This window comes from Ochotona curzoniae, unplaced genomic scaffold (assembly GCF_017591425.1).
Source record: "Ochotona curzoniae isolate NIBS_2020 unplaced genomic scaffold, NIBS_Ocur_1.0 contig_2294, whole genome shotgun sequence".
Lineage (NCBI taxonomy): Eukaryota > Metazoa > Chordata > Mammalia > Lagomorpha > Ochotonidae > Ochotona > Ochotona curzoniae.
In genome coordinates, this window is record NW_024465405.1 from 1,938,183 (window position 1) to 1,954,742 (window position 16,560).

Below are 16,560 nucleotides of genomic sequence, written 5' to 3' on the forward strand. Positions count from 1 at the left end.
CTCACCCATGGCAGCGTGGCCACTGTCGGGTGCCCACCCCGCAGTGCCGTCGTCCTAAGAACATCTAGTTAGTTTGGGTGGTGGTCAGAATTTACAGAACTGGAACCCATATCAGCAAATGCAATGATTTTTTTCTTTTTTGTTGTTGTTGTTTGTTCTTGTTTTAATTGAAGATCAGAGTAGCAAGGAGAAAGCGATACCTTTTATTAATTGGTTCTCTGCTCACGTGGCCACAGGGATCCAGGCTGGGCCTGGATGAAACAACACTCCCATTTGGATTTCTTGTGTGGGCGGCAGGGGTCCCAGGCACATTAGCATGGAGCTGGATCAGAAACAAAGAAGCTGGGCCTAACCTGGTTGTTTCATGTGGGAAGCTAGTGTTGAAGGCAGCTGCTTAACCTGCCACCACCCTGCCCCTAGATTATCAGCTAATTCCATTGTCCGTGAGCTAGTGAGCTACTTCATATATTACTGTATTTAATCCTCCGAGAAAACAGATGTGGCTGGTTGAGAAAATGGCTCAAGTAAGGTCTCCCTGCCCTTCCCCCCACAGATGGACAAGGTCAGGACTGAGGCCTCCCTTGATCCCTTGGTGCGGCTTAGATCCCGACAGAGCAGAAGTGGCCAAGGGAGAGCCCGTGCTGGGGCCTTGGAGACCAGCGAGTGCAGTGAGAGGCAGCTGGTCTGTTGCTGACCTTCAGCTCCATTTGTGCCTGTATTGAAAAGGGTGCAAGTCTATGGAGGCCCAGCTGCTCCAGAAGATCTGCCTGCAGCCTGCCCAAGGTCTTCCCCACCTCCACCCTGTGCAAGTGTGAAGAACTGGCCACACTGGGGAGTGGCAGCTGGGTGCTGCCTTTGATCTGACAACTTCCTGAGCAGTTCTGCACTCCCCTGGCACTGGCTGGCTGTGGCTAGTGTTAACATTAGGTGTGTGGCTAAGGCGTTGCTGAAACTGTTTTATCTTTGTAGATAGTGTCAGCCCACAAGGTCTGCTCTGAGGCTGTCGAAGCTTGTGGAAAGCAAGGCTGGTAAAACGTCAGGTCTCCAAGACAGAGGCCCAGGCCACCGTCCTATCTGAACCCTAGTGAAGAGTGGAGGGTGAAGGCCATGTGAGCTCAACATTAGGAACAAGGTGAACAGAAGCCTATGCTTCATCACTAAAAAGGCTAGTAATACAGATAAAAAGCTGGGAAGTTAAAATACCCTTTTCTTTAGTACAAAAGGCAGAGAAACATTGAGACAGAGATCTCTGTCTGCTGACTCACTCCCTTCAAGACTCACAGCAGAATCCCCTATGTGTCCCCTTTCTGTAAATCTGACTTTCCAATAAATAAAAGTATCACTATCAGAATTTGAAAATAAAGTTAAAACCTCAATCCCAGGCCAGGGATCCAAGAACTCGAGCTCACTTGCAGCCCCCCGAGTGTGCATTCGCAGGAAGCGGGGTCGGAAGTAGAGTCAGAGCTCGGTCCCAGCCGGTGCAGTAGGGAGCCCCAGCAGCCTCTCTGGCTCCAGGCCAGCAGCGCCCTCTGCTGGGCCGCAGGGCTTTCGGACAGCTGCCTGCAGGCCTCCCACGGCTCGCATCCTTGCGTTCTTCACCTTCCAAGGCAGTTGCAGGCAAGATTTGAGAGTCAGTCATTTATAGCAGGCTGGGTTTTTTTAGGTTGGTAATTTTGTATGGCTTTCAAATGATAGAAATATCCAAATGGCTCTTGAAAGAAAAAGGAAGAAAGGAGAAAAGAGAAAAAAAGAAAAGATTCCCCACCCCTGAGTTAGAATATTTCAGAATTGGGTTTGTGGTCATCTCTCAGTATAGTCTGGGTTGATTTGAGTATTGCCTCAGGTGCCAAGATCTGCAGATCCCCAAGTATAAAATGCCGCAGAGCCAGCTTTGCAGCACAGCATGTCACTACTGCCACACCAGCACACATCCTGGCTGCTCCACTTTAGATGCGGCTGCCTGCTAAAGGCCTGAGAAAAGCAGTGGAAGATGCCCGGTGTTTGGGTCCCTGCCACCTGCATGGGAGACCTGGGTGCAGCTTCTCTCCTTGCTGACATCTGACTCTATCTCTGTCACTCTCAAATTACTTTTTAGTAAGATACGATGTTTGTCTGTAATATACACATCTTCTGTATTTTAAATAATCTTTGGATCACTCAGTAATGACTAACAAATAAATAACTAACCAAAAAAAATGCTGTATTTCTTAACAAGAGAAAGAACCCAAATCTTGCAGAATCAGTGCTGACAGAATTTTTGTTGTAAGGTTTTCAGCCTGCTTTTGGGGACTGACAGTCACTATGTGCCATTTTGAAGAGCAGCGTCTGTTTCTCCTTACGTAAGAGACAACATCATGTCCCAGACTTTGAATTTTGGATGAGAGTTCCTTGTTACAGCGGGAGAAGTCGTTGGCTTGTGTTCCTCCCCTGGATTATGCAGCTGGAGTGCTGTATGCCAGTGCAGTCTTCCTCCTTGTTTGTGTGTTCACTGTAAGCGGGGTGCTGCAGCTCTTCCTGGCAGGCTCTGGGGCTTGGGGGTGGGTGCCCCCCTCCCTCAGCTGCCTGACAGCAGTGGCACGTGCTGTCCCGGTTTTGGTTCCCATCTGCCCACTCGTCCCATTGGAGAAGGAAAGTGTCGTGTGAAGAATCTTCTACAGAGAATAAAGGAAAGACCAGCTTTTAAGGTGTTAACACTGAATTGTTGGGATTAGAGCTAAGTTGTTGCAGCTAGCTGTGTTGGGACTTGTCAAAGGATTCTTAAGAATGAAAATGTCAGTGAATTATGTCCAGCCTTGAGGTTCCATCCCAGGGCCAGCGTTTGGTGCAGTGAGTCCAGACACTGAATTTACCCTGGTATCCCATATTAGAGCGCCAGCCAGTTCAGCTCCCAGCCCAGCTCCCTCTGATGTGTATGGAAGGCAGCCCAAGTACTTGACCCCCGAGGCCTGTGTGGAGTTGTTGGCTCCTGGCCTCAGCCTGACCCAGTCCAGGCCATTTGTAGTCATTTGAAGATTAGCGGATAAAAGAGCAGTCCGTATCTCTGTTGCTCTGCCCTTCAAATAAAAAGTAACGATCAGCTCCTTCTTAAATATCAGCCCCAGCCTAAGAGGTCAGTGATGAGCAGAAAAGGCACCCCGGCCTCCCAGCTGGCCCCGGCTGCCTCTCTCCCACGGGCTCTCGCTGTGCTCTGTGGGCAAAGGTGCTGCTGACCCTGGGATATGTCCGTCCTGCCTGCGCTGCTGAGCACTGTGGGTGACATCCAGCGGCTCTGTCACCAGCGGATCTGATGGCTAGGAGTGGTGTGATATGCCATTTCAGACTGAGGCCTCCCAGGTTTTCGGGATGAAGGACTGGTCTCCTCTGGGAGAACCACTTATACCCAACCCTGTCTGCTCTGAGTTAGTGTAGACTACGAGCAGCTCTGGCTAAGATCTGGGCTTTGTACTGGGTTGCCCAGATGTTAGACAACTCAGCTAGGCTGCCAGACTGCAGGCAGGTGCTTCAGATGGCTTCAGGGGGTCCCCTCCTTTTCTTGAGGACAGGGAATGGGACACGGAGTTTGGTGGTAATGATGCTGGCTTAGTGGGCGATGGATCCTTCTGGTGTTGCTACTTTGACTGAGGGCAGTACCACAGGTGGGCTTTCTTGGAGTTTCTGCCAGCTGCTCCAGTGGTGGAGCGCTTCCAGAAGCTGCTGTGTACGAAGCGTGCGACCTCTTTGGTGTGCGCTCACTAAACGAGGTTGCGCCCCATTTCTCATTCCACTTCTGCCTTTGCTTTCTCGTCATTTCATTCCTGTGGGATCTGCGACCGACTGGAGATTGGGGTGCTGTGGCTCTTCCACCAGCCTGGCCCAAACTCAGGACACTGTTCTCTTTCTAGCACACACTCACAGGACACAGTGGGAAAGTGCTCTCGGCCAAGTTCCTGTTGGACAACGCACGGATTGTGTCGGGAAGTCACGACCGGACCCTCAAACTCTGGGATCTACGCAGCAAAGTCTGTGAGGAGATTCGGTCTCTCTGTGTGTGTGTGTGTGCATAGACCCGAACCGGGAGCTGTGCTGGCATTGGAGGTGTGGGTGTAGTGCTGTGCTCGGGCACTCGGGCAGTGGTACTTGTTGTTTGGGACTTGCTGGAGTTGGCGATGCTGGTGATGGAGTGCTTAGTGTGTGGCAGTGGTGTGTGCCCGGCCTCGCCGTGCCTGCCTGCCTGACGGACAGTGTCTGCTTTCAGGCATAAAGACAGTGTTTGCCGGATCCAGTTGCAATGATATTGTCTGCACTGAGCAGTGTGTCATGAGTGGACATTTTGACAAGAAGATTCGTTTCTGGGACATCCGGTATGACACCCAGGGACTTGTAGTTCTGGGGGAAGTAGACTAGAGGGTCTGAGGAGCTTTTGGTTTGTTTGTTTAGATTTCTTTGAAAGGCAGAGTTATAAAGAGCGACACCTTCCACCTGTTGGGCAGGTACAAGTCGAGAGCCAGGAGCTTCTTCACCGTCTCCTGTGGCTTGCAGGAGCCCTGGGGCCTGGACCATCTTCCTCTGCCTTCCCAGCTCGTTACTAGGGAACTGGATCCCAAGGTAGAGCAGCGGGGACTCAGATGAGCACTCATGTGGGGTGTGGGTGCTGTAGGCCTTGGCTTAACGCACAGCACCAGCCCTCAGGGTCTGTGCTTTCAACCCCAGGAGGAGAGGAGCGCCAGTGCCCCTGTGCCCTCACTGTTGAGTGCTTGGGCAAGCCATTGCTGAGCTGGCTCTGTGTTCAGGTGTTTCACTAACTGCACGATCAGCACGGACGGCTCCAGGTAGTGAGGCTTCCTGCCACAGGGAGTTGACACTGTGACAAGCAGCAGAGCACTGGAGTAGACAGGTGCCTTTGTCCAGTGTGACCACAGCTGCCGCTTGGAGATACTCCCGGCATGGCTGACCCTGGGCCGGGGGGAGAATCTGGGCACAGCTTGCTAATAGGTCAGGTTGGAAGGTAAGGAAAGACAGAGAAGTAAAGCTGGGTGCTGGTGCTGCAGATGAAGCCTGCACCTGTGGTGGCAGCATCCCACGGGGGTACTGCTTCAAGTCCCAGTAGATCTGCTAACGTGCTGGGAAAGCAGCAGAAGATACACCCGGTTCAGTAACCTGGCCACCACGGTGGGAGACAGGCGCGGAACGTCAGGCTCTTGGCTTCAGCCTGGTGCAGCTGGAGCTACTGCAGCAGTTTGGGGTTGAACCAGAGGATGGTTCGTCTCTCTCTTTCAAATAAATGAATCTACAAGAAGAAGAAATTTAAGTGCTAAGTGATAAAGGTTTAGGATAGAGATGGAAATGAGGAGTTCTCAGTGAGCGGGGCATGCTCAGGTGCTCACTCAGTGGGTGCAGAAAGCAAGAGTAGCATTGCAGGACCTGCGCCAGGAGGGCTGGCCTGAGAAAGCAAGTGGGAAGGCCGATGGGTTGGTGGCCATTGCGGGGGTCGGGCAGTCAGCTGCCCGTGAGGGAAGGTCCATTTGTAGAAGATGTGGGGGAAGGAAGCATGAAGTCCTATGGCGGGAGCTGCTGCATTGTGAACCCCAGTACTAGTGGCTGCCCGTCCAAGATGGCCGGCACATCTGACGAGGGCCATGTGCGGGGTCATCACATGCAGGGGTGTGCTGCTGACGTAAGCCAGAGCCAAGTTGCTGGGGCGACCTGGCCTTCCAGTTGGTTGGTTGCTTGGTTGGTTTTGGGGGTTTTTTTCGTTTGGTTTTTTTGTTTGTTTGTTTTTGCTTTTGCTTTTGCTTTCCTTCTTTTAAGGTTTGTTTGTTTCAAAGGCAAAGTTAACAGGGAAAGGAAGAAAAAACAGATCTTCTGTCGTAGGTGCACTCCCCAGATGGCCACATCAGCCAGGGCTGGGCCCCACCAAAGCCAGGAGCCAAGAGTTCATTTCAGGAGCCCAAGTCTTTGGAACCCACCCTGCTGCTTACTGCTTGTCTAGGCATGGCAGCAGGGAGCTGGGCTGGAAGTAGAGCGGACAGGATCTAGCGGGCACCTGGGGGGTGCCTGTGTTGCAGGCAGTGGCTTAATCAGCTGTGTCACAGTGCTGACCCCCGTGTCACAAGTTCTAATATGGACTGAACACCATTACTGTAGGATCCGCTGATGGAAAGGACAAAAGCAGCCCCTGAGGCAGTTCTGGGGCTGGGCCTCCCTGGTTCCATTCTAGCTTGCTGTGTGTGTCTTCAAGCCCATCTGTGACATAGCGCCCTGGTGAAAACAGAGGTGCCTCTCCTCTCTGCCTCACAGTTGTCAGACGTTTCTCTCACAGGTCAGAAACAATTGTCCGAGAGATGGAGCTTTTGGGGAAGATTACTGCCCTGGACTTGAACCCGGAGAGGACCGAGCTGCTGAGCTGCTCCCGTGACGACTTACTCAAAGTGATTGATCTCCGAGCAAATGCTGTCAAGCAGACGTTCAGGTACCAGCAAGCGCGCCGGCATCCTGGGCTGCGGGGCGGCCTGAGGCCCCTGCGCCCTGCCCGCCGGGTAACAGCACCCTGCTGCTCGTTTCAGCGCTCCTGGATTCAAGTGCGGCTCTGACTGGACCAGAGTGGTCTTCAGGTTAGTAGCGATGCCCCTGCCCTGAACTGGGTCAGTCTCGAAGGTTGGTACGGGGGAGTCAGCAGCGTTTATCCAGTATGACAACCACAGTGTCCAGGAGTGAGCCTGTCTGGGTGTCGGTTCTGGCCTCCCCTATGGCTTCTGTTGGACTAGGAGGGAGGGGTAGGAAGCCACCTGGCATTGCTGTTTATCAGCTGGAGGAGTCCAGTCCCACAGAGGGCAAGGTGCAGATGACCCCCACTTCTTGGGAACAGGGCCGTGCAGACTGAGTTGGAGGTGGCAAGCTAACTGCTTTTCCTCCCGTACCGCCTCCTGCAGCCCTGACGGCAGTTACGTGGCAGCAGGCTCAGCCGACGGCTCGCTGTATGTCTGGAGCGTGCTCACGGGGAAGGTGGAGCAGGTGCTGATGAAGCAACACAGGTAAGGGGAGCCCTCCCCGGAGGTGGGGGGCAGGGCCTCTCTTCCTCTCTGAGATCCCTTTGTGTCAGCAGACTGACCTGTCCTAAACACTCCAGCCTGATTGAGGGGTCCAGGCCCTTTTTTCCTTAGTCTGTTCCTGTGCACCCAAGCTGAGCTGCGAGCGAGACTGGCTTTCTGCATAGCCTACTCTTGCACTGTGCCAGGCAGCTGCGCACCTCTTGTGCCTGCCTCTCCAGTGCTCACCCACACAGGTCCTGGCACCATCCCAGGCTTGTGAAGCCTGTCTTCTGATTCCCTCAGAACTACTGTAGAGGGGAGCCGGGAGACCTGCTTGCTCCTGTCGTCCCAGTGCTCAATAAAACACAGCCCAGTGTTCTCAGAGCATCTGCCCGCTTCCAGACACATGGTCAGCTGAGCTCTAAGCAACTTGATGTTCTTATGGTCTTTCCTCCGAAGCTCGTCCATCAATGCAGTGGCGTGGTCCCCCTCCGGGCTGCATGTGGTCAGTGTGGACAAAGGCAGCAAAGCCGTGCTGTGGGCGCAGCCTTGATGGACGGACTGGAAGAAGCGCGGGGAGGAGCTTGCAGCCGTGTCCTGGCTAGTGTGGGTCTACCCCGAGGAGCTCCACAGCCCTTTGAACAGGATTTCTTGGGTTTGGACTGAGGTCTGTAATGGTCTGGAAGAATCACACTGAAGTAGTCTGGTCACTCGGCAGAGGTTCAGGTTCATGCCTCGTGTCCCGTGGGAAACACTACTAGCTCGGGTCTGCCATACCTCATGGGCGGGGGGCACAGGCCCCGCCGCTCTCCTCACTGGACGGCAGTGCCAAGGGTGCCCCACTGTCTGGGGGAGGTTTTCGCTGTGCTTTCTCCTGGCCTTCTGGTCTGACCTGATGCATGTTCTTGCACCTTGGGGTCGTTTCCTCCGTATCGCTTTAAACCTTTAGTTGACAGAAACCCAGGCCCAGGGCCTGTCCTGATCTGAGGAGGCACGGGGGGTGGGCCAGGGCTCTCAGGCAGACCACATCTGACCCTGCAGCTGCTCTGGTGCGGCTGTCCCCGGCACACCTGCCTGTCTATTTCTGGGTCAAGAAATAAGCACCCATTTGGCTTCTAAGCAGAGTTGAAGTAGGGGAGAAAAAGTGAAAACCTCCCGCCCGCCAGAGCGTGGATGTGCCCAGGTGTGAAGAGCGAACCCCTCATGGCTCGGCTAGTGCCCAGGAGGTGCTGGTGGGCGGGGCTGCGTGCCATCTGCCCAGGGCAGGAGTTGGGATGAAGGCCAGGGAGAGACATTCAGCCTCACTGTGCATGAGCTCGTAGTTCTCTGGGTGCCTGAAGCACTGGTGTTTGTATCACTTTAATTTGCACTTTATTTCCCCCTCACTTGCTGCCTGCACGTGAGGATTGGGTGCCAGCCCAGGGGGTGAGGCGTGGGGCAGCATCTCCGTCCCTCACACTTGCCGCCTGCCCGCATCACCCCTCTGCCCTTTGCCCGAAGAGGACTTGTGTCAAGGGGAGCTAAAATTCAAAGCCAGGGCACATCGTTTATTTATTTAATTATGTTGCCCACAAAACTTGATTGTAAATAAAGAAAAATCTTATATACTTTTCAAACTCCTTGCCTCTGAGTGTTTTTTGTTTGTTTTTTCCTTTGTCTTTGAAGAAAGAGCATGTTGGCTTTCCTGGTGTTTATTTATAGGCACTGGTTGGTACGTTCCTAATACTCCATGTTGTTCGTCACACTGGCCCCGTCCCACGCTTGTGCCCAGGTACATTGGAGTGGCACTTCTCCACAGGCAGCTCTCACTGCCCTGCAGCAGCTGTCCCCCAGAGCACTGTCAGCTGCCAGGGAGAGCTGCCCCCACACGGTCCCCCAGCCACTCTCACCCGAGGGGTTACTGAGCTGGGCGTGTCTGCTTTGGGTTCAGCTCAGGATATTGGTTCCTGGAAGGGCACTCCTGCCTGGCCCGACGCCTCGAGTCAGGTTCCATTGTAACCTTGAGACTGGACAGCCAGCACTGGACGCTTCCCTGGCAGCTAGCTGATTGGGCCCTTTGTGGTCACTACCAGGAGGCAGGGGAGCCTGAAGGTGGACCTTAAGCTCACATTGCAGCAGCCTCACATCATTGCACTTTGGGGCTCAGTGGAACTCGGCTGCTGCTGTGTGTGGTTCCATGTGTCTGAGCTGTCTTCCACACTCGGCTCTCCAGGTCCCTTATAGCACAGGGGGAGATGGTGTCCATTCTTCCTGCCTTCTTGCCCACAGGTTGCCTGGTGACACATCCCATTGGTCAGCAGGGACCACGCAGAGATGTTCAACTCCCCAGTAATTCTCACAGCAGCGTTGAGAAGCATCAGCTGCCTTTCAGGTGTTGGGGATCAGAATGCACTTGGATGGTGACTGTCATCTACCATACATACAGCGTGGACCCAAATACCAACATGGCTCGGCATTGCAGACTTTGACCCTTAAGTGGGTTTGTATTGCCTGGGTTACTTGATTCTGACAGGTTGAAGGCCTGTTCTCAAAGGATGTGTGGTGCTTACACTGCCCTTTGTCCTACACCTTTCACGTCGTGGCACACCTCAGGTTACATATGGATAGACTTGGAGGTCCATGAACAGGTTGGCTTCGTCTGGGAACAGCCTGCACTGGCACAAAGGGAGAGGTAGCTGGGAAAGCGCAGGCTGCCAAGTGCCCTCGCTCCCCCAGAGCAGCTGTGGCTTGTGCTGGTTGGACCTTGTGCAGTGTGGACGTTCCACCTGCGTGGGGCAGCATAAGGCAGACCTGGCAGTGAGCTGCCACCTCTCCAGAGCTGGTTCCCCGCAGAAGGAAACCACAGGCTTGTTTTTAGGAGGTGCTGTGGCTGTATCGTTCTACGAATAAGGAGTCTGGTTTCATGACCAAGTGAGTAGGAGGGTGGCATAGAGAAAGCCCCGGTTAGCTGGAAGTTCTACATAGGTGGCAGGGAGGGTATGTGCCCAGAGCAGCCAGAACACCCACAACAATGCAAGCTGCCTCCCCTCGGCAGGATTTGATCCTCTGACCTGGAGGTGCTCCAGTGCTCATGGCTCATCCCTCCCAACTTCATCTTTTCCTGGCCTGTCCAGTCCAGAGACTTCAGTTCCCTCTGTGTGTGTCCCTCGGGTGCTCCACAGCCCATCAGGAGTCCTCCCAGCATCGTGCCACCTTCATGTTCCTTTCTGACCCTTGGCTGGCTCCAGCCAAGATGGGAGCCTCCAGCTCAGGAGGTCGGCAGCCCCATGCTGAGCACTGCTGTCTCAGCACCCTGGCCAGTGCCTGGCTAGCTCTGCAGTTCCCCCTGGGGTTCCTCCTTAGACTATCTTAGAGCAAACTCCAGGGGTGTGTGTGTGAGAGAGAGATCTTATCCACAGGTGGGCCATGTCTCAGATGGGACAGCTGGTCCCTGCAGGTAGCTGTGGGTTTGCTCCAAGCTGGAGTAGAGAGCAGGTCAGTGTGGCCTTGGCCAGAGAGCTGGTGTGAGGGGAGGTCGGTGGTGAGATCTGTGAGCCAGGGAGTAAGACAGGTGTGGAAGCCATGCTCGTTTCTGGCCGTGCAGCCCTCAGCACCGTCTCCTTGAGGAGCGCACGTGCAGGTGGCTCTGAGTGTCACGTAGTGGGCAGTTGGAAGAGTTTCTGATTAAAATGCTGCTTGGGGTGCCTGCATCCCATAGCAAAGCTTGACTCGGCTTCCTGCTCGTGTGCGCCCTGGGAAGCAGCAGATGGTGGCTCAAGAATTTGGGTCCTTGCCACCCGTGCAGGAGACCTGGATGGAGCTGTCCCAGCACTAACTGTTGGAACTGTCTGGGGGAGTGGAGTAGTAATGGTGGATGGAGGATTTTTCTGTCCCCCTCTTTACTTCTCCAATAAATTCTTGAGCAGGAGAAGCAGAGCAAACATTTTAAAGTCATTTGGTAGAATGGAATTTAAAGAATGGCTTCCAAATAGAAGTAGCTGGAAGGAACAGAACATGGAGTGATTTCAAAGACAGAGGGTGAAAGTTGTGGTGCAGTGGGTTAAGCTGCTGCTTGGGGTGCTTGCACCCCACATCTCAGTGCCTGGTTCCAGTCTGTTCACCTCCATCCAGCTTTCCGTTAATGCTCTTACTAGTCAAGTGAATGGATTCCTGGATCCTGGCTTCAGCCTGGCCCACCCCTGCCTGACTATTGAAAATTTCCCTGACACTCTGCATTTTTAAATAAATCTTTTAGAAATACCCCATATGACTAATGAAGGCAAATTTATAGGGGTTTGTTTGTTTGTTTTGTAAGTTTATTTGAAAGGCAGAGTTGACAGATCTTCCACCCACTGGTTCACACCCAAAGTGGCGTAACAAGGCTGGGCCAGACCAAAGCCATGAGTCAGAAGGATCTTCCAGGTCTCCCACATGGGTACAGAGCACTGCTAAGGGATCTCGGTGTCCCTGGCAGCAGCTTAATCCAACTGCACCGTGACGCTGGCCCCGGATGGACTACTTCAGCGTGAACATGCCTCCGTGTATTCACGGTGTGCAGCTGCCGCCTCTAGGTCCAGTGAGAACAGAAGGGGTCAGTATTGCGCAAGGGCTTCTGGTCTGTGGCAGCAGGTCTGCTGACCCTCTCCCCAGCAGAGCCCTGAGCACGTTGTGTGTACGCAGCTTCAGAGGCTCAGGGGGACCTGTTCACAGGTGCTCCAGTGGGCCGCCTCGCCTCTGCACTGCCCTTCGCTGCTGGAGCAGGCCAAGGAAGCCTCACGTGCGGGGAGGACAAGGTCCAATCAGAATCTGCCTCCACTGCACAGGGTTTCAAACACCAGGTGGGAGGCCAGGGTGGTTTTTTTTAATTTGAAAGGCAGTGACCCAGAGACTGCTCACTATGCAGATGGCTGGGGTTGCTGTGACCCAAAGGCAGAAACCAGGAACTTCACCTTGGTCTCCCACGTGGGTGGCAGGGGCCCAAGCACGTGGGCTGCCCTCTACTGCTTTCCCAAGTGGGAGCTGGATGGGAAGGGGAGCAGCCAGTACTCCAACCGCCGCTCCCACAGGCGAGGCTGGTGTCACAAGTGGCAGCTTACTGCACTGTGTAGCTACACCACTTTGCCAGCATTCCACCTTATTAAGAAATTGATCTCTATGTGACATGAGTCTTCTCAACCTTGGGAGAAAGGCCAGGTCAGGGGGTCGCTTATCCAGACAGAGGAAAGGAGACGGCAGCGAGCCAGACAGCAAGCCGTCCTCTCAGGTTTGCGGTGGGCTCACCAGTGGCCTGCGGAGCCCTGGACTCCAGCCTGGGTTTCTCTGCAGTGACATGTTCATGCCGTTAGCATGGTGCCTCGGGGCCGTGGGGAGGACATGGCCAACGTTCCACTGTCAGAGTTGTGGGTAATAGCAAGGCAGTGTTTTCCTGGTTCCTGGGAGCATTCAGCAATGTGTGGGACGTGATGCAAAGGAGACTCGAGGAAGGTTGTAATGTGCAACTGTTTTTCTAGGTCTCACCGCCTTGAGAAATGACACGGTTGCCCCATGTATGGTTTCACAGATGAGCCAATTTAGTCCCTATCAGCTCTATTGTTTAGCTTGATTGAGAAGTTCAAAACAGCTTCTTCATTAAGTTACAGGAGAGACTAGCCAGTGTGGCTGCCGCCTACAGTGCTGGCGTGCCACATGAGGGCTGCTGGTTCAAGACCCAGCTGCTCCACTTGCGGTCCAGTGCCTGGTGATGGACTTTAGAAAGCAGTAGAGGATGGTTCAAGTACTTGGGCCCTTGTACCCATGCTGGACAGCAGAGGAAGCTCCTGGTTCCTGGCTTCAGCCTGGCCTCACTCCTGGGGAGTGAACCAGCAGATGGAAGATCTCTCTCTGTAACTGCCTTTATAAATGTATCTTTTGGGCCCAACACAGTAGCCTAGTGGCTAAAGTCCTTGCCTTGCATGCGTCAGGATCCCATGTGTGTGCAGGTTCCTGTCCCAGCTGCTCCACTTCCCATCCAGCTCCCTGTTTATGGCCTGGGAAAGCAGTGGAGGATGGCCCAAGGCTTTGGGACCTCCTGGCTCCAGGTTTTGGATCAGCTCAGCTCCAGCCATTGCGACCAGTGGACAGAAGACCTTTGTCTCTCCTTTCCTCTGTAGTTCAGCCTTTCCAATTAAAAAAAAAAACTTTTGAAAATGCATTTTTAAAATTCAGGGAAATTTCACTTTTTCTTAATTCCTTGCACTATGAACTTGGGAAGCTCCTCACACATGTTGGAATAGGGTTAGGGTTAGAGTTGTCCCTAAAGCGCCACTCGCCAGCTCTCGCTGTGGTCCCAGTCTCACACTTGTCAGGGATCCTGTTGTGGGTGGCTCACAGGCAGTGGGGACACCTGGTCTTCCTCTGATAGTCGATGCTTAGCACGCTGTAGCCGGTTTCCTGTCTGCTGCCCGTGCCCTAAACACCCTCAAGATGACAGCCCGCCCTCAAAGCCTGTAAGCCTCTTTAGCTGAGTGTGCTCGTGCCCCCCCGCTGCCCTCACAGGCTCAGGGCTTGGCTTCCCGCTCCGAGCTCTGCCTCGGCCAGCCTGCCCCAGACTGGGAATTCAGTGGGCTGTGAATGTGGAAGCAAAGCCCAGGGGAAGGTTGCCAACTCATTACTGTTTGCTAAGGACTTTTTCCTAATCTAGCACAGACTTTCATTATTTTATGAAAAGGAAGAAGGCTGTTGTGTTTAGTCTTCTTAAATGCCAGCGGGTATGTCGTGATAACCATTCAGACGGTTGAACAGGGAAAAAACAGTAGTCAGGCCTGACTGGGTGCATGTGACCCAGGTGTGAAGTGTTGGAGCATGGTGTTGATCGGTATTTACTGTGGTTTTTTCAACTTTCATATGTATTCCAAAATTTATTGATACAGTTCTGGAAAGCACAGAACAAATGACAGAAGGCAAATCTTGGTTGCCACAGGCTGGAGGGTTGGTGGAAGGATTGATGGAAATGAGTCCCAAGAACTCCAAGTAGTGAGACATTTTCTTGTTGGCAAACTGAGCGACCCCCCATCCACTGTTTCACTCTCCATATGCCCACCACATCCGGTGCTGGGAGAGACCAAAGCCCAAGGCCAGAAACTCACCCAGGTTTCGCATGTGGCAACAGGAATCCAAGTATGTGGGCTATCACCTGCCCTTCAGGGTATGCATCAGTGTGAACTGACCACAGGAGCAGAGCTGGGGCCCAACCCAGTCAGTCACCCCAACATGGCATGCGGGCACCTTAACCAAAGGCTTAACCACTAGACAGTGCACCCCCACTAGAATGTTCTGTGTGTCAATGTGGTGGTGACTCCAATTCCACTTTCTGGAATGTTCTGGTTGCTCCCTTGTGTCATTCAGCTTGTTCCTCTGTCCACTTTGTTCCCCACAGACTGGAAGTGATATATGAAGACTGTGAGTGCACGTGTGGTTAACGCGTTGGAGCTTTCTGCTGGGTCTGTGAGCACTCTGATGTAGCCATGGTCACTGAGGGGGTTAGGGGCTGCCATTTCTCCTGACGATTACAACACCAGTGAATACCCCCTGGCTTTTAAATGTAGGTTTCACTGCTGTTTAGGCATGGTGGGCCCACAGACCAACGAGGACGGCTAACACAAAGGTATCATTCTTGGTTCCCAAGAGCAGACTCCCAGTTGGAAAAGAGCCACATGAGGGTTGGTTAGGGAGTGAGGGGGAGGGTGGGCAAGAGTCTGTGGTGTCTGTGGGAAGGAGCAGGCGAAGTTGGGTGAGCCACTGAGGAATTTCAGCAGGTGCTGGAGTGTGGGGGCCATCCCTGGTGGAGGCTAAGAGCCTCACAAAGGGAGGGTCAGAGCCATGGGCCTCACTGGTTTACATTGAAAAGGCCCCATGTTGACCCCTGGCTCACCTTAGGAATTAGATGGCCCTGGGACGGACAGTCTCTTGATGATCAAAGGTGCCAGCAACCTAAGCATTAGAAATACAAATGAGAGGGGCTGGGAGGATAGCTCAACTGGCTAATCCTCCACTTAAAAGCACCAGCATCCCAAATGGGCACCAGTTCATGTCCTGGCTGCTCCACTTCCCATCAAGCTCCCTGACTATGGCCTGGGAAAGCAGTCAAGGATGGCCCAAAGCCTTGGAACCCTGTGCCCACATGGGAGACCCAGAGAAAGCTCCTGGTTCCTGTCTTCAGATTGGCTCAACTCCGGCCAATACAGCCACTTGGGGACTGAATCAATGGACAGAAACTCTTCCTCTCTATATGTTCTTCTCTCTTTATATCATAGCTGGTGCTGTATCAATCCAAAGCCAGGAGTCAGGAACTTCCTCCAGGTCTCCCATACCAGTACAGGAATCCAAGGTTTTGGGCAGTCCTTGACTGCTTTCCCATGTCACAAGCAGGGAGCTGGATGGGAAGTGGAGCTGCCGGGATCAGAACCGGTGCCCATATGGGATCCCGGGCGTGTTCAAGGCGAGGACTTTAGCCACTAGGCTACTGCACTGGGCCCAATAAAAATCTTTAAATAAATAAAATCTTACCAAAAAACAAAGGCAAGAGTGAAAAAAATCAGTTTGTCAAGTTACATTTTTTCAGTTTAATCTGTTTGTTAGCCACCACTCCTCTACTTTTTAACTGTATTTTTCTCTTTAAAAATAACTTCAATCATTTCAGGTAAAATTAAAGACACCAACTGTTAAACTATTGCAACCTAATTATTTATTTGCTAAAAGTACATCAAGGGAATCAATGTACTAGAGGATATTCCAGATGCAGGAGATGGGACAGGGTACAAAACACTCAAAAATCTCCGTATTTGTAAGCTTACAACTTATGTTCCAGTAAAGGTGTTGGGAGACTAGACAATAAGCAGGATGCACAAGTCAGCTGTCTCCCATGTTAGGTGGTGGCAGGCTGTGGAGAAAAACAAAAATAATACAAGGAGGAAGAACAGGAGTGTTGCAAAAGTTGGACTGATTCACAATAGGCTTGAAGCGAAGACCCAAGCCTGAGAAAGTGAGCCATGTGATTATCTGTGCGAAGAGTGTGCCAGGAGAGGAAGTAACAAGTGCCAAGTCCTGGGGGCCAGTGGATTGGAGGAGGGTGGGCAGATGAATAAGGTGCGAGGTCAGAGAGGTCAGGGGTCATGCAGGACCTTGCAGACATTGCTCGGAGCCAGAGGCCAAGCGGCTGGAGTGTGGGAAGAAATGCCAGCACCCCAACTGCTTTCCTGCTTTTCTGGCCTCGTGGCCTGGGACTGTCCAAGTCCACCATGTAGGTGTGCAGTGGCCGCAGTGTCCTGCCTATTTATTCCTTGAGTGCTCTGGACTGTGGGTATTGTTTATAACAGTAGGAGGGCCAGGCGGAGTAGGGCGACGGTGCAGAGTCTGCCTGCCTCCCAAGAGCAGTGGGACGAGCCACGCGCAGGTGGCAGCTCTGGCTGAGCTGTCACTTCTGTGAACTCAGCTGGGTGTTGTCTGACCATGGTCACTATCGTCCAGGGAAGCAGAGGGGGATGTGTGGATTCAGGAAGAAGCTGTGGGGCCAGGGAGACACCGGGACTCTCCAGGG

The 16,560-nt window shown here is 53.1% G+C and overlaps 1 protein-coding gene and 1 non-coding gene across 6 annotated transcripts in view; both read left to right on the forward strand.

The window, feature by feature from the left end:
* The window catches only part of ATG16L1 (autophagy related 16 like 1), a 35,852-nt gene extending 26,655 nt beyond the window's left edge, over positions 1-9,197 (forward strand). For all 5 annotated transcript variants that reach the window (XM_040972322.1, XM_040972317.1, XM_040972319.1 and 2 more), the window contains 6 exons: positions 3,882-4,002; positions 4,235-4,340; positions 6,299-6,448; positions 6,543-6,590; positions 6,909-7,010; positions 7,467-9,197. In XM_040972322.1, the coding sequence (XP_040828256.1) occupies positions 3,882-4,002; positions 4,235-4,340; positions 6,299-6,448; positions 6,543-6,590; positions 6,909-7,010; positions 7,467-7,560 (621 nt within the window). In that variant the 3' untranslated portion in view covers positions 7,561-9,197. The remainder of the gene's footprint in view (positions 1-3,881; positions 4,003-4,234; positions 4,341-6,298; positions 6,449-6,542; positions 6,591-6,908; positions 7,011-7,466) is intronic.
* Positions 3,109-3,327, forward strand: LOC121151235. Its single transcript, XR_005883136.1, has one exon.
* Positions 9,198-16,560: the final 7,363 nt, after the last annotated feature.